We start from the raw sequence: 25,148 nt of genomic DNA on the forward strand, positions 1-25,148 counted from the left end.
TATATATATATATATATATATATATATATATATATATATATATATATATATATAATATATATATATATATATATATATAGTCAAAAGTAGTTAAACAGTTTAAATTCACTCGGATGGAAATAAATACAGCAATGATGTAAAGTAACGTCATGCAAGTGCAAGCAATAGATCATGGGTTCTCTATGATAGTGTCATATGAATGATGAAGATATGACATCAGCAGGATTAGATTATAACAATAAATATACTCACAGCAAAGAAATAACATCATCAAAATCTCATATATATATATATATATATATATATATATATATATATATATATATATATATATATATATATATATATATATATATATATATTCCAATTTATTTCAATTTATTATTACTAATGCAATCAAAGTGAGACTTGGGTGAACACCGTGGCAAATGGGTATGTGTGAAGACAGTGCAGTGGAAAATAAAATTTAATGCAATGAAACACTGAATGCAGTCATTCTTTGGGAACAAATATTTTAATGACATATCAAGAACAAACAAAAGTAATTGACCAGTTGACAAAACTCTTCATGTGATTATAGGGCTAGTTTTATTCTTGTCGATGTTTGATGATGGAAAGGAACACAAATATAACTAACTTAAACAATCATTATAAAAAAACTATGAATAAATCTCAATAGCAACAAAATTCCAAGCAAAACATTACACTATGGTTCAGAGTGTTAATTTACAAAGTTCACTCAAAATGTACTTTGAAAACGATAGTATTTTAGACAGCCGCACCGGCAGCTACTTACTAAAGTCTGTTGAAAAAGAGTACTAAATATCGTTGTTTTTCAGGTCAATAAATGATTGAATAAAAAAATGTGTCATGAAACGGTAAAACAACAACTGATAAATAAGTAATTTTTCTCAAGAGTGACTTGAAACGCCTCGCCTGAAAGATAATTTCATCCCGTTCCACAGAAACTGACTGAGTTTTCGAGCGCCGCAGCTATGAACGATAGGTCTGGGGAATCCCCGCGAAAATCGCTCACACACCAAAACATTGATCGTTCGCTTTTGAGCTGCATGATTCAGCTTGTACAAAATATTTTCATTTTGTAGATAATGAATTAAATTTCTTATTTTCTTCTTTCGTTCATTAATTAAAAGTCATTTTAATGTTTTTAGATGCTTTAAACGTTTCAAACCCCGCTAAAAAAGCGACTATTTGGCCAAAATTCAAACGAAAAACACGAAAATAAAGCTCGAATCATGGGCTATTTATATATGAATACTTTCAGTCTCTTTACGCTTACGCTCAAATCCGATAGAACGCTGTGTATGCACAGGCTCAGTGGGCAAAAAATAGAGAGTTGAAAACATGGCGGCCACTCTCGCGGATGCACGATTATGCATCAAAAGTTTTCACTCATTTTCGTTCGTATGACTTTGAAACTCCAGGAAACGATTGACAAGAAAGAGTTACCATGAAGTATTGAGGTATTTGATGATAATTTGCCAAATTAAACGAGAAATGAAACCTTCAAAAATTCCCACACGCTTACACACTGAGCGCTTTCAGAAGCCGTAGCATGTTAGTACTAGTCTGTCAGACATGTGACTCAGATCATACGAATTTACAGAGCTTTTCCAAAACACCACTTGATACATTTATTTTATTCCAAAAATGATCACACTCATATCAGTATTCATGATGTGGTTTTCATGATGTACACAATAAATGTTTGTGAATTGGACGTAGTTATTTTTCAAGTACAAGATTAAAATCGTGCACCGGGAAAAGATCAGTGCGATAGTACGCTGTGTATACACAGGCTCAGTGGTCTAAAAATAGCGCGTTGAAAACATGGCGGCCACTCTCGCCGATGCACGATTTTCGCATCAAAATTTTTCACTCATTTTCGTTCGTATGACTTTGAAACTCCAGGAAACGATTGACACGAAAGGTATTGAGGTATTTGCTGATAATTTGCCAAATTAAACGAGAAAAAATGCTTCGAAAATTCCCACACGCTTACACACCGAGCACTTTCAGAAACTGTAGCATGTTCGTACTTAGTTTGTCAGACGGAGATGTGACTCGGATCATACGAATTTGATACATTTATTTTATTCCAAAACTGATCACACACATATCAGTATTCATTATGTGGTTTTCATGATGTACACAGTAAATCTTAATGAATTGGACGTAGTTCTTTTTCAAGTACAAGATTACAATCGTGCACCGGGAAAAGATGATATAGGAGCACAGGGACTGAGATAGGAGTAACAAGGACGGTAGCAGATCCAAAGTTCAGATATTTCACACCGCTAGATGGCGCTATACAAAAATTTCATTACTCATACTTGGCACGTTTTTTACCAGTACATGTATATCCAAATTTGAGCCATAATGAGCATTTAATTAATAAGCCACACCCACCAAAATCTAATCAGATCTAGATCTTATCATAACAATGCTACATACCAAATTTCATACAATTGGACTCAGGGGTTCTCAAGTTATGAGTGGAACAAAATCTGTCTACGGACGGACGGACAGACGGACACACACACATACATTGTGGCAACATAGGACACCTTTGGCGCTTTGCGCAACGGTGTCTGAAAATTACAAAGGATACCCAGCAATTTATTATACCATTTCTTAAACATTTGAGATAATCTTCTTCGAGTTGTCTTTTTATTTTGTCGTTTTATTTACTAAATGCAAGAATAACAACGAATATCCAGGCATTCATTTACAAATGCAATAATTACGAAGAATATCCACGCATTTATTTTGCCGAACCTTCGACATTTGAGATGATCTTTTTCAAGTCAGATTATGTTGCTTCATATTTTGATAATACTCAGGAAAATTCAATTACAAAATTGCCTGTACGAGCAATTAAGCTTATCAACTCATTATACGTATATTTTGTCGATACCTATGTTTGTTATCAATCATGCAAAGGAAACTGCTGATAGATGCTTAAGAATCACGTCACTTGTTGTCCGATATTATATTATAGCTGTGTTAATAGCAGTGGATTTTGTGACGTCAGACCCTAACATTATCACTGATAATATATTCGATTTTCCAGTATTGTGGCCCCAGATGTTTTCTACATCTATAAATTCACTGGAATTGCCAAAACTATAAAATAATAGCGATAATGTACCCCCGGTCCATTATGGACTCAAGAAAATGTTTCATATAACGTGCAAAGTTTGCTATCGTCCATTACGGACCGAGAGGGAGTACGTTATTGATTAAATAAACTCTTGTCATACGACTTTGCAGTGCCATGGCTGATCCTGACGTATTTCACAGCATCTTTAAAGAGGTGCTTTCACGGACATGGTTGGCATGTGGTTTTTTGTACCTGAATAAACAGTTTCTGAGAACAAAAAGTGGTCATTATCTTGCAATGAACGGTATATTCGTAGACAGAGATAGCTTGTTGGAGACAACCCTCAGAAACACGCAACATATCGAGAAACATGCTTTTTCATAACCAACAAGTGCACATTTTCTGCATATTATTTTCATGGGAATTATTCACAAACAAATTTTCCGTACGAACGAAATGTCTGAGAAAATTTGAATGTCAATGAAAACAACATTAGTCAAGTTCGCTTAATCTTTGCAATGACGGTAGCCTTTTACTATTCATCGTATTAAATCATTAAATGTCGATTTCCGGCTATTTTTCTTTCACCAAAACACGTTAGAACACCTAACAATTCGCTTGCATTGAACACATTGTCCATATGACCTGCAGAATGCTGTGCTGTTCATTGCATCACACTTTTTTAGCTCAAGTGCTCACACGTCTGTCTGTCCGTGTGAGTGTGTATGTGTTATTGTGTGTGTGTGTGTGTGTGTGTGTGTGTGTCTGTCTGTCTGTCTGTCTGTTTACACGATAACTGAAAAACACCTGAACAGATTCAAGTCAGATTTGGTACACAGGAACCATATACTACTTGCAAGAACTGATTAGATTTTGGTTAGTGTGGCTTGCATATTAATGAAGTTATGCAATGTCATGTTTCGTACAATGGTTTCCCTATGGAGACGGTAATGACAGTGTAGACATATATCAGGAAATACTGCACAAAATTTCATGAAACTTTTCACAGATGACAATCTCAGAACATTGATACTGTGAGTGTCATGTCAATTATCTGCTCATTTGCATATCTAATGAACTTTTGTTATTAGTGACATAACTCTGAAATTCCTGTACCAAACTTAATGATACCATTGGGACGCCAAATATGAAGTCAAGTTCAAGCCCCCGCCCGTGCATCATTTCTATGCCTTGATCTGAAATCGGCATTGGTTGTGAACAATATTTGGCAAAACTCATCACGGACATCGCCAGTCTAATACAACATGTATATCGAGTTAACATCAATGCAGCACTATCTCATAAACAGCTTAGCTGTGGACGTGATTTCACTACACAGAATATTGACTTCGGAGGAAGGTATCATCACCCTGGTACGAGTCACTTCGTACCAGTTCCGATTTAACCGACATTCAAATCATCAATACCCTCTGATTGACTTGCTTTGTAATAAAACAGCAACTATTTCTGATTCAACTTACAGCATTATAGACTAATCTCCGGCATCGCGATGGGAACACCCTTTGCTGTATATATGCCAACATTTATATGAGCTGGTGGATGTGGAAATATTATTACACTACACCTAACTGCCCTGAAGTTACCGACCGCTTCATCGATGACGTAGCAGCACTATCAACAGCTATCATAGCAGATCTACACACGTTCGTTGACCATCGTAACAGCCGTCACCTGAAAATAAAGTTCAGGGTGCAAGTAAACAAGCACGCCACTTCATTCCTTGATGCGCACATATGCTTTCACCTGTTACACCATAAACTCGAAACCGATCTCTACAGTAAGCCCACTGCATCGCACCGATACCTGCCGCTTACAAGCTACCACCCGCGCCATGTTTTCAGGTCGATTACATACGGCGCATATGTAGTAAACAGGAGTGGTGTGATAAACGACTGGCTGAATATTCGTGCTACCTACGACAATTCTGGTATTCGACAAAAAATATCAATCAACAGGTCGCCCGTGTATAGACTCCCATTCCGAATTGATTTTTTTAAAGATAAGCAGAAACAAGCTTCACAGCGAGTACCCCGGATCTCTACATATGACCCCTAGGTCAACCAGATCTACGAAAATAAGTAAAGATAATCACGCTATCGTGCAAATCAACCAAAGTTATCTGCGCGCTTTCTTTTGAGACGTGCAGCATTCAATATATCGAGAAACCATTTTCACAAAAGTCTCAACAGACACCGCTCGAACATCAACACAAACAAATTTGACAGATCGCCGTAAGTTGTACCCGACCGCACTTCCCCATTCCTGGTTACACTTTGAACATGGAGGTAACCTCAATGCTTTGGAAGAAAACACTTTGACTGCTACCGTCCTTTGCCTGATTCTCAACAGACAGACTAACAAGTTTATTCGAGTTTATGGATAAATAGAGCTGGAACAACGTACCCGGGATCTAACGATTATGAACCAACTGCAATACCAGACTACCCGTCTTCACTGCCCGGCCCTTTGTATACTTGTTTTCGTTCACATATACCTGTCTATTTTTTTCCCATTGGACTCATTGTCATTAGGGTCACGTACCAGTTATTTGTGCTGTGCTGCTGTCATGTCGGCTTGACAAAGGTACGCTAGTCGTACCGAAACGTTGCCGATAGATATTCGCCGGGATTGGAAGTAAGGAAGACTCAAACATTACATCAGTTCATTCAAATAGTCACGTTGATTTACACACACACACACACACACACACACATACATACACGGGATTTATTCTTCAGCACTTTAAAGAAAATAAGGCGATGTAAGTTTTTTAGTATTCTTTTCTGATAAAGTATTAGGTCCTTTTTCGTCTTTCCGAGTACACTGAGAAAGGGTTGCACTGGAAGCGTATTGTCCTGGTGTTTTGTCCTGCAAATCCTGTTAGACTGTCTTGGTTTTTTTCTGTGCCCTTTCATGATTGGTCAGCCTACAAAGGTCATGACTTCTGTGATCGTCACCCACTGCAGTGTGTACACGAACTGTTAACTGTTCCACTGAAAGACTGGTTTCTTCTTGTTGTGACTGCGTCATTTGGAAACATTTGTAAGTGACGACTTTCAGAACTTTTTACCATTTAGCAAATACTCGTTTTAATAGGAACATAATTATCAAGCTCAAAAGTACATTGCTCTACCTCCATTACACCACAAATGGGAGCGGCGTATACAACAGGCGCCATTACTAACAAGATTGTTAAACTGTTGGATTCACTTATAGTGTTTTGAATGGGTTTTTCTCGAATATGAATCGCCTACTGTTTTGGTGTGTTTCTTAAGATTGTTCTTGATTCTTTGATTATTGATTCTCAATTAGGTTTACCCAATTTTAATAGGACCATTTAGAGCTCAAATCTAAGAATAAATGACGTTGTTCACCTAACTCTCTTACCTCTAATTCGCTCATAAATGCTTGAATGAACAAGTGACAAACATAAGGAATATCATGGTAGCTATGACGACGGCTATGAGGCCTGACTGAATGGATCGTATACAAAATCATATGATATTGTCCGGCAGCCGATGGGGTTATTCTAGTTTTGTCTCTTTAAGTTTTTTTTGGTGGATATTTATTGTCAAGCCAACCATAACAACAGATATTGTTCCTGGCACTCTGTCAACATTTTGCAATTTAAGTTCATTAGCATAAACAAAATGGCCGGCTTCATAACACAGTGCGCCTCAGAGTGGGGATTCAAATAGTCTATGTATTTTCAATGTGGCTTTTTTGTTATTTTACCATGATTTTTGCTAAAGACAGTGTAGGAAATATATGTTACTATTTAATATTTTGATTGATATGCTAATTTGCATAATTCAAAGATGGTGGCCAGATGTATTTATAATGGATAACTCAATATTCGCTTTTATATTTTGCAATGATTTTGCTAAAGACAAACTTAATAAAGTATACCGTGCTATTCAATAATTTGTGTGATATCCTAATTTGCAATTAAAATAGTTTGTATGATATGCTAATTTGCATTATTGCAAGATGGCAGCTAGCTGCATACCCCTATTCTTAATGAATAACTCAACATTCGCTTCTTTTGCCAAGATTTCTAGAAAGTATACCTCACCATTTGATAGTTTGTGTGATATCCTTATTTGCATTTATAATACTTTGTATGATATGCTAATTTGCATATTTCTAAGCTTGCGGCCAGCTGAATATCCTTAGTTGAAATGAATAACTCAACATTCGCTTTTGTTTTCTTGCCGAGATTGGCTAAAACAATTTAGAAAGTATACTTGACCATGTGGTAGTTTGTATGATATGGCTAATTTGCGTAATGTCAAGATGTTGGCCAACTGTATACCCTTCTTTATACCGAATAACTGAATATTACATCTCATTTTTAATGTTTTTGTGAAAGTATTTAAATGTAGAATTTTCTCATTATCGTTTATGTTACAAAGTTGAACCTACATAGCATGTCTGCTTCTTAAAATACGTACAAAGTATGTTTTTAAACAGACATAAATGCTGCCAACACATTTGTCATTGCCATTCCTTTCAGTCAATTATCTGTCTGGTCTGATGTATATGTTCGCAAAAAAGCAAAGATACTGGGATTTAATTCCTTCAGCCCGACTAGTACTCATACAATTTGCCGAACATGTAACTTATCAGTCAGGAAGTATGCTTACATTGGTAACAAAAACATAATCTCGGACAATAAACTTGGCGCCTAGTTTACTCGAATAACACCTTTTCATTACTTTCACATTTTCCTCGCTTCACTGCTGTCTGAAGGTGGCGGCAGAATACACCTTATCCCCTGGGAAATACCTTCGGAATGGCACAGAGCGCCCTCCCAGGCCTTGGGTTCTGTTATTATTGCATGTTTCCCAATTTTGTCGATTGCCGTCGAGAGAAACAACTAATCTTAACACGGCCTGATCGCATATAGATTCTATATAGTTCGCATAGATATGATGTAAATGACCTTTTCATCAGCTATGAGCTCACTGATTGGTTAAGGGAAACTTTCACATGCAAATACTTTATGTAGAGTTCACTCAGACACTGTATTTCCATCTAGACTACAAGAACACACACATACTAGCAGTTTCAGGACAGAAATCTGAAATATTTTTAATACCTGTGAGCAAAATTGGCATTTAGAATAACAAGATCAACTGTAATAAAAATCCGAATGACCGAAACTTCAAAATTGTGCTCGAAATTGAGTCTTCGACTGATTAGAATCAAAGTCCGACAACTGAGTACAGCTGGTCTGCGGCACTTTGAAGACAGTGTTGCATAGACATGTGGCGAAGAAAGATAATGTTCAGTGTTGTTTCCTGCGGCCGCGATGCTGAATGTGAAGTTGAAGACTCTCCCGGTGATTTGAGTATTGGAGAATAGCCCAGGTAAATTATTTTGAACTTGCTGGCTATATCATCGCAAAGATCGCCAAGTACTGCCCGCCATATTGTTTTCGGGAGCCGATCTGTTGATCGCGTTGCTGGCCATGGCACAAACAAATAGAAAGACAGACCAGCAACGCGGCATGCCTTTTGTTTCTCATGGTCGTCTGGGTAGACTATGGCCTTTTAATATTAAAATGAGCTTCACAGGTGTTAGATTTTTTGAAGACTTTGTATGTGGTTGATAAATCCACGAGATTATGCGAAAAGAACCGACGAGATGGCATCGTGCTGCCAGTCGCGTAGCAACCATACTTACTTTGTAAGCTCCCGGGGCAGAAACACTGCTTCACGCCAATCAAAACATAACAGGCCAGCAGTTTCATAAACACGTTCTTCCATGACCAACTTTTAAAGACGATTAAACATAGAGTAAAACCAGACAGTATCGATAACAGACTTTCAAATTTGGTTCAAACGCACTTATTATATATTCATAAAAATGTGAGAGGAATTTTTAAAATGGTAAAACTTACTTACTGTTCCGAAGCTCAAAACTTTCCCGTTTTCGCCGGCACGCCAATTCCGCTCAGCACCACACGACAACAACAACACAAACTTTGCCGAACATACTTTCGCTTAAAAATTGGCGAAAATCCGGAAATTACCGAAGGATGCATGGTCGGCACTCTTCGAAAAAGAGAGGCGAGAGCTACCTGAGGCGAGGCGAACACGAAAGGCTTACGTAAGCGCTTCACACCTTCAGCAATACCTGTTGCTAGTCTGTCTTTCTATTCGTCTGTGGCCATGGCCACAGACATTGGAATATAAAAGTTGACTGTGCCATGGCCGACACTGGTACCCAAGTAGGCTAGTCGATGTGTTTGGTCGCGGGTCGAATTTGTTATCAACCCCACTCAATATGCTACTCATTTGCTGTTGTTGATCTTCGTTGGCGATTGATTTATGGTAACTGGATACCCAATCTAGCTCATACTCTTCGCCGCTATGTTTCCTGACGCTGACGTAAAATCTTGCGAGTAGATGGTCGAGCTCGACTGGTGGAATATTGTCTAGACTACGAGTTTCCGTCGTCACTGTCCGACGCCAGTCGTTGAAAACAGCAACTTCGCGACGCGTTTTCATAACGTTTTTTTTAATTTTTGCGACACGACGAGAGCGTTGACGTCTTCGGTCAAGACTGCAGAAAATCCTGTTGATGTCAACGGCTTTACAATAATTTTCGCCCGTACAGCTTCAATCGTAGTTGCTGTTTTTGTCCGCCTGTGACGAGATATTAATTTCACTTGGATAAGAAAATTCTGATTCAAAACGTTCAAAATGAATACAGCTGTGAAAATCGTAATAATTACTTTCCTTCATATATAAAATCCGCTTCAATATTTGTTGTTCAGGAGCATGCGCGACAATATTTACGAACAGAAATCAGTACCGAATAATAACTAATTTGCATAATTTACAATAAAATAGTTTTTAATCATGGTTTTTTCTATATTAAAGTTGTTTAATCAAACTTTATTTTCTTATATAGCACATTACAGGTTTATAATATCTCAATGCGCTTTGCACTAAAATGGAGTGACAAATGACAACAGTTATTTTAAAATATTAAATAAAAGTAACAGCTTGTAAAACCCAAGAAATGTTTAAAATAGATCGACAAATAAAACTCATGTGTAAAAATACTTAAAATGGTATAAACTCAATGACATGTATAAAATGACTTGAAAAGGTAAGTTTTTAACCTGACTTTAAAATTATCAAACGACTGGAAGCACAAGGGTGAGACGGTAAAGAATTCCACAAACGAGGCGCACAAGTTGAAAACGCCCTATCTCCATAGTCAGCTGTGCGACCAATGGGTTGATGTAACTTAATTTCCCCAATTGAAATTTAACGCAACTCGTACTACGTCTAATCAAGAGCTCATCAAGGTAAGATGGTACATAATTACAGAGAACTTTAACATTAATACAAAGAAGTTGAAATTGGATACGTTGTTCAACAGGGAGCCAATGAAATCCATGAAGAATGGGAGTAATGTGATCACTTTTTCTCTTCTTGGTAACAAGTCGAGCTGCCGAATTATGAATTGTTTGCAGTTTGCGTATTTCAATTGAAGGGAGGCCGAAAAGTAAACTGTTGTAATAATCCAATGGCGCGTGACCTGTTTTCAAAATGCTTTGCAGTTGGCAAAGCACGTGAAATATGTTACTTATAGTAAGCAATTTGTAAAATATTTAGAAGCAGTGATCATTAACTCAATAAAAAGCTAAATACTTAGAAATGTTTCACAGTTTTTAGAAAATGCAAAATATAGAGGGACTATATTAACTCTGTCTGTGAAAATACCAACTTTATTTCGCAGCGAACAGATTACTTATCTGTGGTACATATGTAATAATACATAGACCTCTTTTTAAGGTCTATGCGCGAAACGACTGTTGAGCAACTTTCTTTGGTGCATGCAGATAGAACGAACACAGACGCAGCACCGCGCTGGCTAATGGGCAGTTTCCCATTGCCTTGCGACATCTTTCTACTCCACCGGGTGTGCTTCTATCTATGCTAATTTGATAGCAAAATGACAAAAAATTGAAAAGAACAAAACGTTTGAAGGTTTCGAATTTTGACAGGCTCACTAGTCATGTTCCTGACAAGAAATATGTTTTCCAACAGCAAACAGAAATGCGGAAAATTGACGTCGGAGTCGCTCTGATTTTGTTTTACGGCATAACAGTCGTAATCGAAGCGCAACCCACATGGAACCGTGCGTGTTCGAATTCGGAAAGCCAATGTTTTCAACAAGACGTCTGTTCGTACCGTTTATGGTTTCCACGCAACAAAAACGCTGAATGTCCCACCCTTGGTGAGTTGGTTAACCAACTAGAACGACTCGAGACCCTCGAGGAACGACTGGAGGAGTTGATGATACAGATTTCTGAGCTGCAGAGACAGACAGTGGACAGAAATATGACTAAAGGTAACATTGTCGATTGGTAATAGTGAAATTTTGAAACGGAAACAAAAAAACAAGATAAATAAATAAACAAAAATAGTTAATTAATGATCAAAGTAAATAAATAAGTGAATAAATACACAAGGAAAACAGAAAAAGGAAAGAAAGAGAGGGAGAGAGAGAACAAAGAAAACATAATAATCTGTATGGAGTTAATCCTGCTCAATAGCCCAGCTTATGGATTTGACCGATCATAGGGTAAGTCACGAGGACTGAATTCTGCTCTTTTTAAAACTCTTAAATTTTAGATTTTGAAAAAAAATATGGCACATAAATTTTAATGTCTCAATGAAAGCGTGTTGTCAAACTACAACTGACAAGGCAACAACTTCAACCTTCTGTCAGAATACTGATCAGTCTGATTCCTGTTCAGCTTGTCTGTCAGGTTGGCGCTCCTTCAATGACCGTTGCTACCTGGTGAACTCAGACGCAAACACTTGGCATGAAGCATACGAACTTTGCTACAACGCTGGAGGTAGACTTGCGATAGTGGATAGTGAAGACGTGGACACTTTCCTAAAAGGTGAGCTTAAAATTTGCGACAGAAATACGTGTTGTGTCCACGTATCTTCTCATATTACTACCAATTCAATAGACTGAGTATTGGTGCCTACGCATACATATTAAAATAATATTATATAGGGCTCAGCCCTTGGTGTCGCGCCAGGGGTTAAGATTGGCAATGTTATTTGTATTGATTCATGATAAAATGCAATTAATTGTTACTTCATAAACGTATATACTAGTATGACAACTATGCCCAGTTTCCCTCTGATGAAAGCAGTTCACGTACGTACACGCGCGGACGTCAAACCCTGCAGCATGCAGCACTGCAGGTATAGGCCTATAGATTTTCTGTAACGTGTAAAAATTTTGGACAAAAATTGGCAAGTTTTACATTGATAAAGCCTATTGCGTTAAACAAGGGAAGTATCATGCAATCATTATCATTGCAATGGTAACCGCACTGCCCAACTTCCACTTGCAAGCTGAAAACTATAGCGTTCCGTCTAAAAACTGGCAATTTTTGAATTTAATTATTGACACTGGGGGCGCTTTTCTAAAATTCAATCCCAGCATTCTTTGCGTATGCCACCGTTCATATGCACGACTGTTTTCTCCCTTTATCTATATTAACGATATTCTGTATCAGCGACAAGGTGCATAATAACATTTACTGGCTAATAAAAGAGGTATATTTTATAAATGGCATGTTATATAATAATAATTTGTTTCGTATTTGTTTATTTACGAGTACTCAAAAAAAAAACATGGCGGCGCCCACGAAAGAAGGGTACACTTCCGGTTACTCGCATAGTATATTATGAATAAGCGCATGCGTAGTCAGTAAGCCGCTGGCGCGACTATTAATGCTATATTTACGCTATGTTTCCGGCGACCACGGCAGCCCCGTAGGCTTCCGTGGAGACAACATGAAGGGGACGGAATGGGCAAGCGTGACTGCCGTGATTGCCGTTGCTGCCGTGGCAGATTTTTAAACTGTCAAAAAATTTACCGCGGCAGTCACGGTACGGATGGGAAACCTGGTAGGACGCAATAAAACGGGATGATCGCAAGGGAACATGACAGTACGTATAAGACCGTAACAAAAAATGGGGGCCGGGAGAAAACGTATTGGCATTCGTGGTAGTCCGTACGCTTAACCGCAGATCGCCTTTGAACCTGTGGAACTCGACAGTCTCCTCCTCCCACGACCCGTCATGGTGACACCGTGACAGACCGTGAGAAATATTAGCATGACCTAACAAAACTTGAATATGAAGGAAAATATGGTCAAAACCCCACTGTGCACTACGCTCCAGGCAAATGGGGCTGCCGAGAGCGCTGGGAACATAGTGTCAATATAGCATAAAATCACACACACACAACCTGAATAATATTTTCAAGTTCGAGATATGCTTCAATAATTCATCGCTTTAAGCATTTGTTCCAGAAACCTAGGACATCTATCTATCTATCTATCTATCTATCTATCTATCTATCTATCTATCTATCTATCTATCTATCTATCTATCTATCTATCTATCTACCATCCATCTGTACAAGCACCCTGACTTCTCTCAGGTTATATTATTATAGTATCGTATTACCATATGCACAACATCGACATTTACTAATCATTACACATGTTATATCGTCAGCCCTTATCGAAAACAGAGCTTGTTGGATGGGCTTGCACGATATGAGATTAGAAGATCAGTGGCAATGGATAAACGGTAGATCAGTAAGTTTCATTGGCTAATAGAATTTTTCGAACTTTTCTCAAGGTAGAAAGCATCTAGGAATCCCCTTTTCAATTTCTTTTAAATTTGGTCATGTGTGGACAAATCTTGGAAACCTGGCCAAGAGAATAGATAAAATTTTCACCTTTTTTCTGTGACTCGATCGAAAATTTACTTGTTCTTAAAGACCTACTGCCGCGTATTACGGCTAGTTTGAATTCAGATATCGGGAAAAAATTAGATAAATTGCTTGTCGTATCCTAATGTATGTAAGACAAGTCATTGACAATGACACAGTCCCCACTTTTACTTTAATTACAAGTCCTCTGAGAGGAAAGAGTCCTCTTCATTAATTAGGTCTGTGATTAAAAATACTGCGATACAGATGGGGCTTAATGGCCAAAAATGAGTTCCATGGTGGTGAAAACAAAAAACCAATGTAAGCCGCCATACTAATTACAAAAGGTCATTAAAATGAATCAATTAGTACTTAATCGACAGGATGCTGCCAAACATTTTTGCATCCTATCCTAACACTGACAGATTATCACCGGTACCATATTTCATAAAGTTTGATGCAGTACTTTGGACATTCACCATAAAAAAATCCATTATGTAAATGCAAACTAGCAATTAATTTATATCTATAAATGATACCACTAAGTGTCATTGATTTGTATTTACAACACTATGAGATCAAAATCTGTACCAAGTTTCATCAACCTTAACCCTTTTCCTGCCAGACAGCATCACTTCCCCATTAGCCAAGTCAGTAAAAAGCAGTATTGAGCCAAAGCATGATGTATTTTCACCCACTTGGCTTGGTCTGTTGTAGCGTTTTTAGTAAAACAAATCAAGTTTACAGTATTTGTGTTTTCAACAGCCTTCAATTGCTCAATGTATGGAATATGTTGTGTTTCATTATTTTTAATCATCTTGACCAGATGGTGAAATATGGACTTGGCAGGAAAAGGGTTACCGCAGTATTTGTGGATATATCACTCTAATTAGGAAAGTTCATTACATATGCAATTAAAAATTAATTAACTTGACACTGATAAATGTCTTTTTCACTGTTAAAGCAATGTGAGCTTAACATCTCTACCAAGTTTCATGAAATTTGATGCAGTATTTCTTGACATATCAGACTAATTACGAAAATTCAATAATTGACATGATACTGCTACATGCCGTTACACAAATTGATGTGCATATGTATGACATAGGCCAATGTCCTTGTGCCAACTTTGAATGATACTGGTGGAAATATGTCTGAGTTATAGCTCTGTACATGAAAAAATCGTAACAAAATGGCCACCAGGCAGCCATTATATTGCATTGGACTGTGAAACCAATAGACATGCATATTTATGACATGATAGGTCAATGTCCTTGTACCAACTTTGAAAAAAATCAGTTTATACATATCCAAATTATGGCTCAGGACATGACAAAATCATAACAAAATGGCCACAAGGCAGCCATATTGCATTGGATTGTGAAACCAATTGACAAGCATATTTATGACATAGGTCAATGTCCTTGTACCAACTTTGAATAAAATCCGATGATACATGTCTGAGTTATGGCTAAGGACATGAAAAAATTGTAACAAAATGGCCGCCATACGGCCATATTGGATCATATCGTGAAACAAATTGACGTGCATATGTATGATATAGGTCAATATCCTTGTACCAACTTTGAATATAATCGGTTGAGATGTGCATGGCTCTGTACATGAAACAATCTAAAACAAATTGCGGCATAGAGACCATATTGGATCCTATGACAAAGCAATTAATGTGGATATGCATGACATAGGTCAATGTCCTTGTACCAACTTTGAATAAAATCGGTTGAGACATGCCTGAATTATGGCTAAGGACATGAAAAATTGTAACAAAATGGCCGCCATGCGGCCATATTGGATCATATCGTGAAACAAATTGACATGCATATGTATGATATAGATCAATGTCCTTGTACCAACTTTGAATAAAATCGGTTGAGATGTCCCTGAGTTATGGCTCAGTACATGAAAAAATCATAACAAAATGGCCGCACGGCGGCCATATTGGATCGTATCACAAAACAAATCGACGTGCATATGTATGACATATGAAGTAATCCTTGTACCAAGTTTGAATGAAATCACTCCAGGCATCTCTGAGATATCTGTGTGAACGGACGGACGGACGGACAAATCTATAAGTCCCCCAGACAGTGTCCGTGGAGACAAAAAAGAATTGGCACAGGCATATCTCAAATATCTGCATTCATGAGCCCTTATGAATGGACACAGCATTAATATTAATTTCATCCTGGAACGCCTGTGGATCATACCCGGGAGCCCGTGGATGGATACCAAATACAGGAAAGAAAACGGCCGTCAAACAGCCATTTTTGATCAAATCATTACAACAATTGACATGCATATATATGTGATAGGGATTAATATATGTACTAGCTTTCAATGCAATCGCGCCCGGCATCGCTGAGAAATTTACGTGAACGAACGACAGTCGTCAAATATAGGAAACAAAATGGCCACCCGCAGCCATTTTAGACCGGATTAAACAAAAATCGATGTGCATATGTATAAGATATAGAGTAATCTATGTACCAAATTTGAATGGAATCGCTCCTAGCATTACTGAGAAATTTGCATGAATATACACACCGACATCAAATACAGGAAACAAAATGGCCGCCAGACGACCATATTGGATCGGATCGTAAAACCAATCGATGTGGATATGTATGGCATATTTAATAATCCTTGTACCAATTTTGAACGAAATTGCTCCAGGCATCTTTGAGATATCGGCGTGAATGGACGGACGGACGCACGCACGTACGGACATGACCAAACCTATCAATCCCTCCGGACGGTGTCCATGGGGACTAATAACCCCGACTTTTTATTCTGGATTATGTTAAAGTATGCTTTAAAAGATTATATTCGGTTTGTATTGTAGCCGTTCGACGCATACAAATAACCAAATACGAAATTTGGTCACATTTGTTTATAACAAACACTGCACATTCATACAATGAAACCGTGTGATATTTATATCAATATCTTCACCAAAGATTTTATCCGAATCATATATTAGTATTAGTACTTAAACACAATTATTGAAAGTAGGGATTCAGATCATACAATTTGAAGTCATTGAATATGAGTACTGTGACGCAATTTGTGTGAATTAAACGATCGACTCACATGTTAACTATCCCAGCTTTTTCATCGAAGTAGGCAGAACTTCCCAGATGCAATGACGCCGGGGAAACTTAACATTGAAATTTACATATGTTGCCTTTTTCATTCGCAGGCAAGCTATTCAAACTGGGCTCCCGGAGAACCAAATAACCTATACAATGGCGAACATTGTGCAGAAATAGTGGGAATTCCTGATGGTGTATGGAATGATCGCAGATGTACACACCGTATAGGTTGTATATGCGAATACAACACTGGTATGATGACCACTAAATTCAATTTTGTTAACTTAATCATTACTGTCTTTCGGATAGCAGTGCAGCCGATGCCTTTTTTCCTTATCTGGCAATGGAGAAATCAACGGAGAACCAATTAGAACTACATATTATTTACGTTTTGATGACAGTCTTGAGGTATAAAGCAATGGAATGGGAAGTTGTAGTTAATCATCCGCATTTGAATAAAGCTCAGTGATTAAAATTCTCTGACAAAGATAATATGAAATGCAATTATAAAATATTCTTTGCTTTAAAAGATAAGTATTATGATGTCCAATACTTTCAACAGGTTGGAGTAGATGGTGCCTTCGGTTGCAAAGATGAGAGATTAAAGAGTACTCATTAAATAAACGCTCGTCAGTTTTCAGTGTTCGTGCTTTGGTTTCTGTTAAATCCATCAATATAGTTTGTTTAGACAACATATATAAGACAACTTTACAGTCAACCATATTGGTTTCAAATTTCGACGCTTGCACTACTTAGGATGCGGTATAGGTTGGCACAACGTCGAGCATAAATGTTACGACGTAAGTTCTGAATACTTCACCTGGAACGAAGCATACACCGCGTGTGAACAGTCTGGAAGACAACTTGTTACAGTACATTCTGAAGATGTTAATGCGTTCCTTGTCGGTAAGTACCAAAGATCATGGCTTATCAGATATACATTTTGTTTCTATATAGGAGTGCGTCCTTAAACTTAACAACACAACTTTTGACCTATTATGATTCTAACAACTTACGTTTGTTTCCTTGAAGATCTGTGACACGACCTTTACGCAGTCTTTCCGTCGCCCTTTGCCCCGGGAAATTGTACTCTTTGGCAGTGATTCACCTGAGCGAGTAGAAACCAACGCATTAGCTATAACCGGGGTTTTACACTGTACAACAAACGTCATTTATTCTCGTTACTAAAATATACTAATATTTCCACTTCTTTCGTCTCACTGTCAAGAACATCATGCTGAATACTCTAGACACTGTACTAAATGCCTAACACGACGTTTTTAACACCTAGGACAACATGCTAAACGGCAATGATAACATTTAAAATGCCCAGAACTACACGCTTAATGCCGAGGATAACATTGTAAATTACTAGGACAACATTGTAACGTCCTTTGACAGCATTGTAAATACTTTAAACGATATGTTAAATGCACTCTCCAACATGGTCAACTCAAGACAACATGTTGAAAAATCACGTAAGTCAGTCATGGTTTTCAATTGTATCGCTAGAACTGACACGTAATCGCGGTGGTCCTTTTTGGATTGGTTTGAATGACGCTGCAGCTGAAGGAGAGTGGAGATGGACTGACGGTTCGATGGTAACAATACATATATTTGTTTTTTCTTAATGACGGATTTCTTTTACAATGATATGAAAAATAATCCACAAAAGATAAATGTAATGTCACGTGAAACAAAAAGATATTACTTAAAGTTCATGTGTATTTTCTCTCTAGAGTGTGACGGTAGCATTTTGGTACAGGGAATAATCCAATATTATATGTATTGACAAATAATGCTTCTTGAATTTAGATTAATGAGTCTTATGAAAATAAAATAACATATACAATTTTATCAATTTAGGGAACGCATTTGGAGCTAGCATTTAATCTCATCACACGTTGACACTTATGTTTAAAGTGATCGTATTTCTGTAACTCAGAGACTTAAATGATTTGAGAAAACAACTACTAAGAATTTATTGAAACATGGCGCGGGGCTCTACAACAAGTGACAGTAGCTTTTTGAATAGAAATAGTAAGGATACATTCTTCAATCGTTCCTTATTTAAATTTGCAAAAGTCCAGCAAACGCTAATTATCGAAAGGCTTTTCCCAGAGAACGACCATTCGAGTACGACCATTATTGTAAATCAATGTGATCAAAATCCCTCGGGAAGAGGTTAAATTTTAATATTCGTTTGAACTAAGCTCGACGACCTAGGAATCAATCATGATACATATGGAAACGTGGCCAGAGTCAAACGTTACTCTGTTTGATTATCTTTAATATTAAGCGAAAGTTACAAACTATGCCCATTGTGAATTTTGGTAGACTGGTCACGACTCAACAATTCATTTCGAATATTATCGTGGTGGATTGTAGCATACGAGACACTGAAAAAAAATGAAAAGCAGCACTTCAGTGTCAGATAAGTGAAACACTGACACTAACAAAGTCAGAGGTACAAGTTGTCCTACGGAGAATCCCTGTAGACAAATATTACTCATGTTTCGTCATGCAAATAAGTTAAAATGTGTATGCATTTTAACCCTTGCGTCCAAACGTTCTTGGAACGAAATAAAATAAGAAACAGGCCGGTGTATGCGGCCGATAAAACGTTCATAACAGAGACTTTGGGATCAAACCAAACACACTGTACAACCTTTTAATACTGCCTGCACATTTTAGAATATAGTGGGGAGCATTCACATAGCCGGAAAGCTGAGGAATGTATGATGCAGTGCACCATGAAGCGATTAAAGTGTCGGATGCTATTCATAAATGTAAAATAAATGCTACGGGCCTATATTTTGGCTTCGAAATACCAGACACAAACTTATTCACGTTTCAATTGCAGCTAACCTATTCGAATTGGAGTCCAGGGCAACCGAATGATACCAACAGTGGAGGAGACTGCGCCTTGTTCCAGGGAACAGCTGGCTTCTGGGAAGTCGCTGGATGTTCTGAGAGTTATCAAATCATTTGCGAGAAATTTGTCGGTAAGCTATTGGTTACAGTCGTTTTTCTGTTCATTTATGTCACTCTTTATGGCAAATGTGACTTACCGGTAAAACAGAAAACCTTGTAAATCTTACAGAAAACTTTAAAAATTCGTTTGTGCACTCGCTTACAGCTTATATCGACTTGTTTGCAATCATCAACGATTTTTCTCAGTGAAGGTGACTCTAACCCTTTGAGCGCCAAAGTCAATTTTTGTCACCTACATCAAAATATACACCAGTCAACTTTTTTCTAAATTTCGCCGAAATTGTGATAAAAATCTGAAGCCAATGAAATGTGATGTTCATTTGGTCCAAAAGTGTCAAAAAAATCACAGAAAAATTCATAAAATTGTTAAAATGTTGCACACTATAATTTTAGTGGGAAAAATTGCAGCGCTCAAAGGGTTAACTTGAAACTTAAAATGTTTTTCATCCCCGGTAGCCATATTTTTTTTGCATGTTACTCGGAACTTGCCAGAATGCATTCCGTCTAATGAATTATTGTGTTAAGCCATACGTACAGGCTTTACAAATCAATATTTCTATCCTTATTGATGGATTTATGGATTTGGTGTCTTTGATTTCGGGCGCTACCGAGTATATTTCGGGCGACCATATTTGCGAAAGACATTTAGTAATTGTTGTTGAAATCTAAGCAACGCGTTCATCGCAACTGTTTAAAAACTGTTTCGTGGTCACGCTTCGGTATTTTTACAAAGGTCGCATTTAATTGAAAACAAAGTTATCAAGAATTGTTTAAACACACAGCTAATAAAGGTACAGTTAAAGGATCCTGCATGTACCAAAATATTGAAAACAATTTTCTTATATTTCTTCCAGAATAAAACAGAAGAAAACGCTAATATTGCTCCCACTTCTATGGAGTTCTATGAAGTGTGCGGCCGGTTGGCTTATGGAGGAAATCCTCTCACGCGATCAGTGATATATATATATATATATATATATATATAATATATTATAAATAATTCCGTATTATTTCAATTTATTATTTTATTTACTAATGCAAAAATTAAAAAGGATACCCAGCAATTTATACCATTTCTTGAAGGTATACAGTCACCTGTAATCTAAATATGCCCATATATGGTCAAAGGGGCGTTTCTTGGTATTCAGAATGCCCGTGTGAGGGCGCTGTTTTTAAAAGCGGCCACCCGCTTAAAATCTGTGATTCGTTAGATTTTCTCTTTCCATGGTAACTGTGGCAAAATTGGAACAGGTGACAGTATACCTTTAAACATTTGAGATAATCTTCTTTGAGTTAGATTAAATTGTCTTTTCATTTTGTCATTTTATTTACTAATGCCAGAATATCAAAGAATATCTAGGTATTCATTTACTCATGCAATAATTACGAAGAATATCCACGCATTTATTATTTCGAACCTTCGACATTTGAGATTATCTATTTCAAGTCAGATTATATTGCTTCATATTTTGATAATACTCAGGAAAAGTCAATCACAAAATTGCCTGTGCGAGCAGTTATCAACTAATTATACGTATACTTTGTCGATAGTTATGTTAAATTTCTTATCAATCATGCAAAGGAAACCTGTTGATAAATACATAACACGATTGGAACTAATTTGCGATAATTGGATGGTGAAGTCATGCCGATTTAAACTACAAATCTTATCTCATCTGCTTTTCTTTTTACATTACACACTTGTTTTTATGAGTAATTTGTATTATTGCAACGTTCAACTATCTTGCACCTAACACTTTTGAGAAATTAAAAAAATATGAAAATCCAATTATCCCAAATTAGTTCCAATCGTGTTAAGAATCACGTCACTTGTTGTCCGATATTATATTATAGCTTTGTTAATACCAGTGGATTTTGTGACGTCAGACCTTCACATTGTCACTGATAATATATTCAATTTTCCAGTATTATGGCCCAGATGTTTTCTATATCTATAAATTCACTGAAAGTGCCAAAAGTACAAAATTAATAGCGATAATGTACCCCCACGGCCCATTATGGACTCAAGAAAATGTTTCATATGTCGTGCAAAGTTTGCTATCATCCATTATGGATCGGGAGGGAGTACGTTATTGATTAAATAAACTCCTGGCATACGACTTTGCAGTGCCATGGCTGATCCTGATGTATTTCACAGATTAACCAAGTGCTGAAGAATTGTATGTTATCTTTATGAAAACATGGCAGTTTTATTTTTATGATAATACGTCATTGACACATTTAATTGTAATGCTTAAGTGTAAACATTGCATTGTAACTATCAGTGGTTCAGGATGCCCCTACTTAGATTTGTAAATCTCAAATGTCCCATGGACCTGGTAATATATTACCTTGAATGAAAGTGATTATTGGACCAGTTTAATGTCATATTACGCTCAACGTACCTCCTGAGAATGTTTCACGATCGATGTTATTCAAAAACTAGCCACCTCATAAGGGTACACAGGTGTGTCATCTACAACTAAATGTACGTAGCTGTGGAAACGCCGCTACCTGTTGGCGGGGTAGCGTGCGTTGCTATACGGGGCATCAAAACGTCAACGCCGCCACGGATATGGCGGGGTTGACTTTTGATGACCCGCATAGCGACGCACGCTACCCCGCCAACAGAAAGCTGCGTTTCCCCAGCTAACATGTACGATAATTTGAAATGTTCTTGGCCCTTTTTTCCTGTTTTATCTATCAGCCGTCCTTCTTCCGAGTGAATCCGGGCAGCGAATTATTAACAACGGCTTGGCCCCGCCAATATTTCTCACAGCTTCAATTATTTTTAATCTTCGTTATTGAAAGAAGAAGCAGTGCTTGGGAAGAATAAGCAGAGAAGAGACATAGGTCACCAGACTAGTTTTCCGGTTGTAAGACGTTCAAACATGCATCAGCAATTTTCTCTTCATCCTTTGAAATAATATGAGTTGATAAAATAGGGTTTCCTGTGCTAAATTTAGATTGAGTAACAAAGCATTAAAAGTTAAAACAGACAACCAAAATAAAACACCGGTACATGAAAGAGTCTGAGATCTCTTCGATATAAATGTGGAGATGAATAACATTTCATCATTTTTTTTGCAAATTGTTCACCAGTCAAAGAATTCTCTTGTTTATATCAATTCCTTCAGCACAGTAAATTCGTGGCATTTTTAGACCAACCATATTTCCATGCGGAAATCACAGGAAGACATGGAAAAATCTGTCCAAATTCCATCTTGTTACGAATTTAGGCCCAAATGGCCCTGTCACACATTGACGATTTAGACAGCGTATGCTAACGTATGAAAAATTCTGGCGAATACGCTCGGCGAACGTCGAATACGTCAGACAAGGGTCAGGCATTCACAGGTGCAGAATATTACGGCCGATCTTACATAAAACTAAAACAAAAATGATCTACTTCGCCTATTTGTAAGAGCTAGCGTTCCCGGGGTCAAGGATTCGCTCCGCCCGTAACCCGGCCCGAATCTCGATCCCAGCTTTGTACGTAGCCGGCGGTTATAAACAGTTTTAATTTTTTTATCTAATAAGGCCTAGCATATCCATATAAGATATATATGTGGTCCAATTTCAATATATTGTAGTCTAATTTTGATACGCTTATTCACTATATTAAATCACAGACAAGCAGAAAAAAACGCTCACATGCCGGCTAGCCCATGTAACGAGGGGAACACAAGGGGCACTGCCGGGCAGGGCCCGGTAAGTGAGGCTACCCACAATTCTCCATGATCCGTACACACGGAGATCACTCAGTGAACCGAAGCAAATTTCTTCTGTACACAGAACAGCTCGATCCGTATATCAAAATTCTGGCAACAAGGTTTTGATAATCATAATTTTCTGATTTCGCACTGTGAATAATGAGAAGAATAACCCTTTCTCTGCGGAGGAGATAGCAATTTTGTAATTTTGTCGACTTAAATTTTTGACAGCCATGCACAATATTTTCAAGGAAACTAAGGGAATAAGTTGCATCTGTGTTGGCAAAAGAAAGGGTATTGATTTTTTTAATGTTCGTAACAAAGGAAATGCGTATGTCTGACAGGTGGTATGATGAGACCATCTTAGTTGCGGATAACTTTATCTTGAAAAGTGTGCAATTTTTAGCCCCTCCAAACATCGACTTCTCATTTAATTTACTTTAAACATAATCAATAATCCTGAACTTAAATTAAGAAACTGAAAAAAATTGAAAAAGCCTTTAGCAAAAAATGTCTGAGTGAACAAATCAAGGGGAATTGTGGGTAGCCTCACTTACTGTGAGGGGCTGTACGCAACTCACGGTTAACATTGCCGGCCAACTTCAAGTACGCCGCGATTGACAGTGAGTTATAATTAGGCCTTTGCAGTGCTCATCAGGCCAATACTGTCCCTTCAGGTGAGGGAACCTATTCCGCAACGCTACTAAAAGCATTTTCTCTTCGTTTCGTCTATTTTCCTGACTTAGTTTTAATGTCACGGTTTTTTTGCTACTTGCCCAGAAAATTCTAATCGATAAAAACGCATAAAATGACAGACCTGCCAAAGATGCAAGTAGGTCTGATGAGTACTCATAGCTAAGGGAACCGTGTCTTAATTTTCTCGATTATCCTCCACTAAACTCGAGACAATTTTGCTGACAGTATATACACTGTATAAACCAGTCTCGTAACGGGGGACTGTGTATACACTAGTTTAGATTTCTGTAACTAGAATTCAGATCTCTTCGTTCAAGTGACGAAGTTTCTCTCAAAACTCAACGAACAAGACTCAAGATCTATGATAATCGTTCTTTCTCATATGTCGCTGTAGCAGCAGCCATAGCTCCCGTACGTTGCGACGGCAAAACTCTCTTTCCGTTGCAACCCATATTCGGCCGGAAAAAAAAAACGACGAGAGCTACGACTGCACATATGAGTGCCGCTGCTTCCTTGTGGAATAGATTTTCTAGTCATATCAGTTCAACATCAAGTACTGAAATTTCCAAATCTTGACTAAAGACCTGCTTCTTTGAGAAAGCATAGTCATGCGACACTGTGTTAGAGTGCCAGTGAAAATTATATATTTTAGCAATCGCAATTGACTAAACTATATGCTTTGTCTAGAAATCTTAGGTGAATGTGCTCGGCTTACGT

General features: G+C 37.5%; 1 protein-coding gene across 1 annotated transcript; it reads left to right on the forward strand.

The window, feature by feature from the left end:
* Window positions 1–6,068: 6,068 nt before the first annotated feature.
* LOC139126013 (C-type mannose receptor 2-like) lies at window positions 6,069–22,388 on the forward strand. Its single transcript, XM_070692083.1, has 9 exons — window positions 6,069–6,187; window positions 11,215–11,518; window positions 11,928–12,077; window positions 13,717–13,799; window positions 17,136–17,280; window positions 17,785–17,934; window positions 18,541–18,629; window positions 19,892–20,033; window positions 20,877–22,388. The coding sequence occupies exons 2-9, from the start codon at window positions 11,224–11,226 to the stop codon at window positions 20,879–20,881; spliced, it is 1,059 nt and encodes a 352-aa protein (XP_070548184.1). The 5' UTR covers window positions 6,069–6,187; window positions 11,215–11,223; the 3' UTR covers window positions 20,882–22,388.
* The last annotated feature ends 2,760 nt before the right edge of the window (window positions 22,389–25,148 follow it).

The sequence above is a fragment of the Ptychodera flava genome (assembly GCF_041260155.1).
Source record: "Ptychodera flava strain L36383 chromosome 3 unlocalized genomic scaffold, AS_Pfla_20210202 Scaffold_26__1_contigs__length_13983176_pilon, whole genome shotgun sequence".
NCBI lineage: Eukaryota > Metazoa > Hemichordata > Enteropneusta > Ptychoderidae > Ptychodera > Ptychodera flava.

Excerpts from the sequence above, each read along its gene's own strand:
- LOC139126013 (XM_070692083.1), top strand. The coding sequence starts at position 11,224 with ATGCGGAAAATTGACGTCGGAGTCGCTCTGATTTTGTTTTACGGCATA. Across the intron at positions 11,519-11,927 it reads GGACAGAAATATGACTAAAG|CTTGTCTGTCAGGTTGGCGC; the intron begins GTAACATTGTCG and ends ATTCCTGTTCAG. Across the intron at positions 12,078-13,716 it reads CGTGGACACTTTCCTAAAAG|CCCTTATCGAAAACAGAGCT; the intron begins GTGAGCTTAAAA and ends TTATATCGTCAG.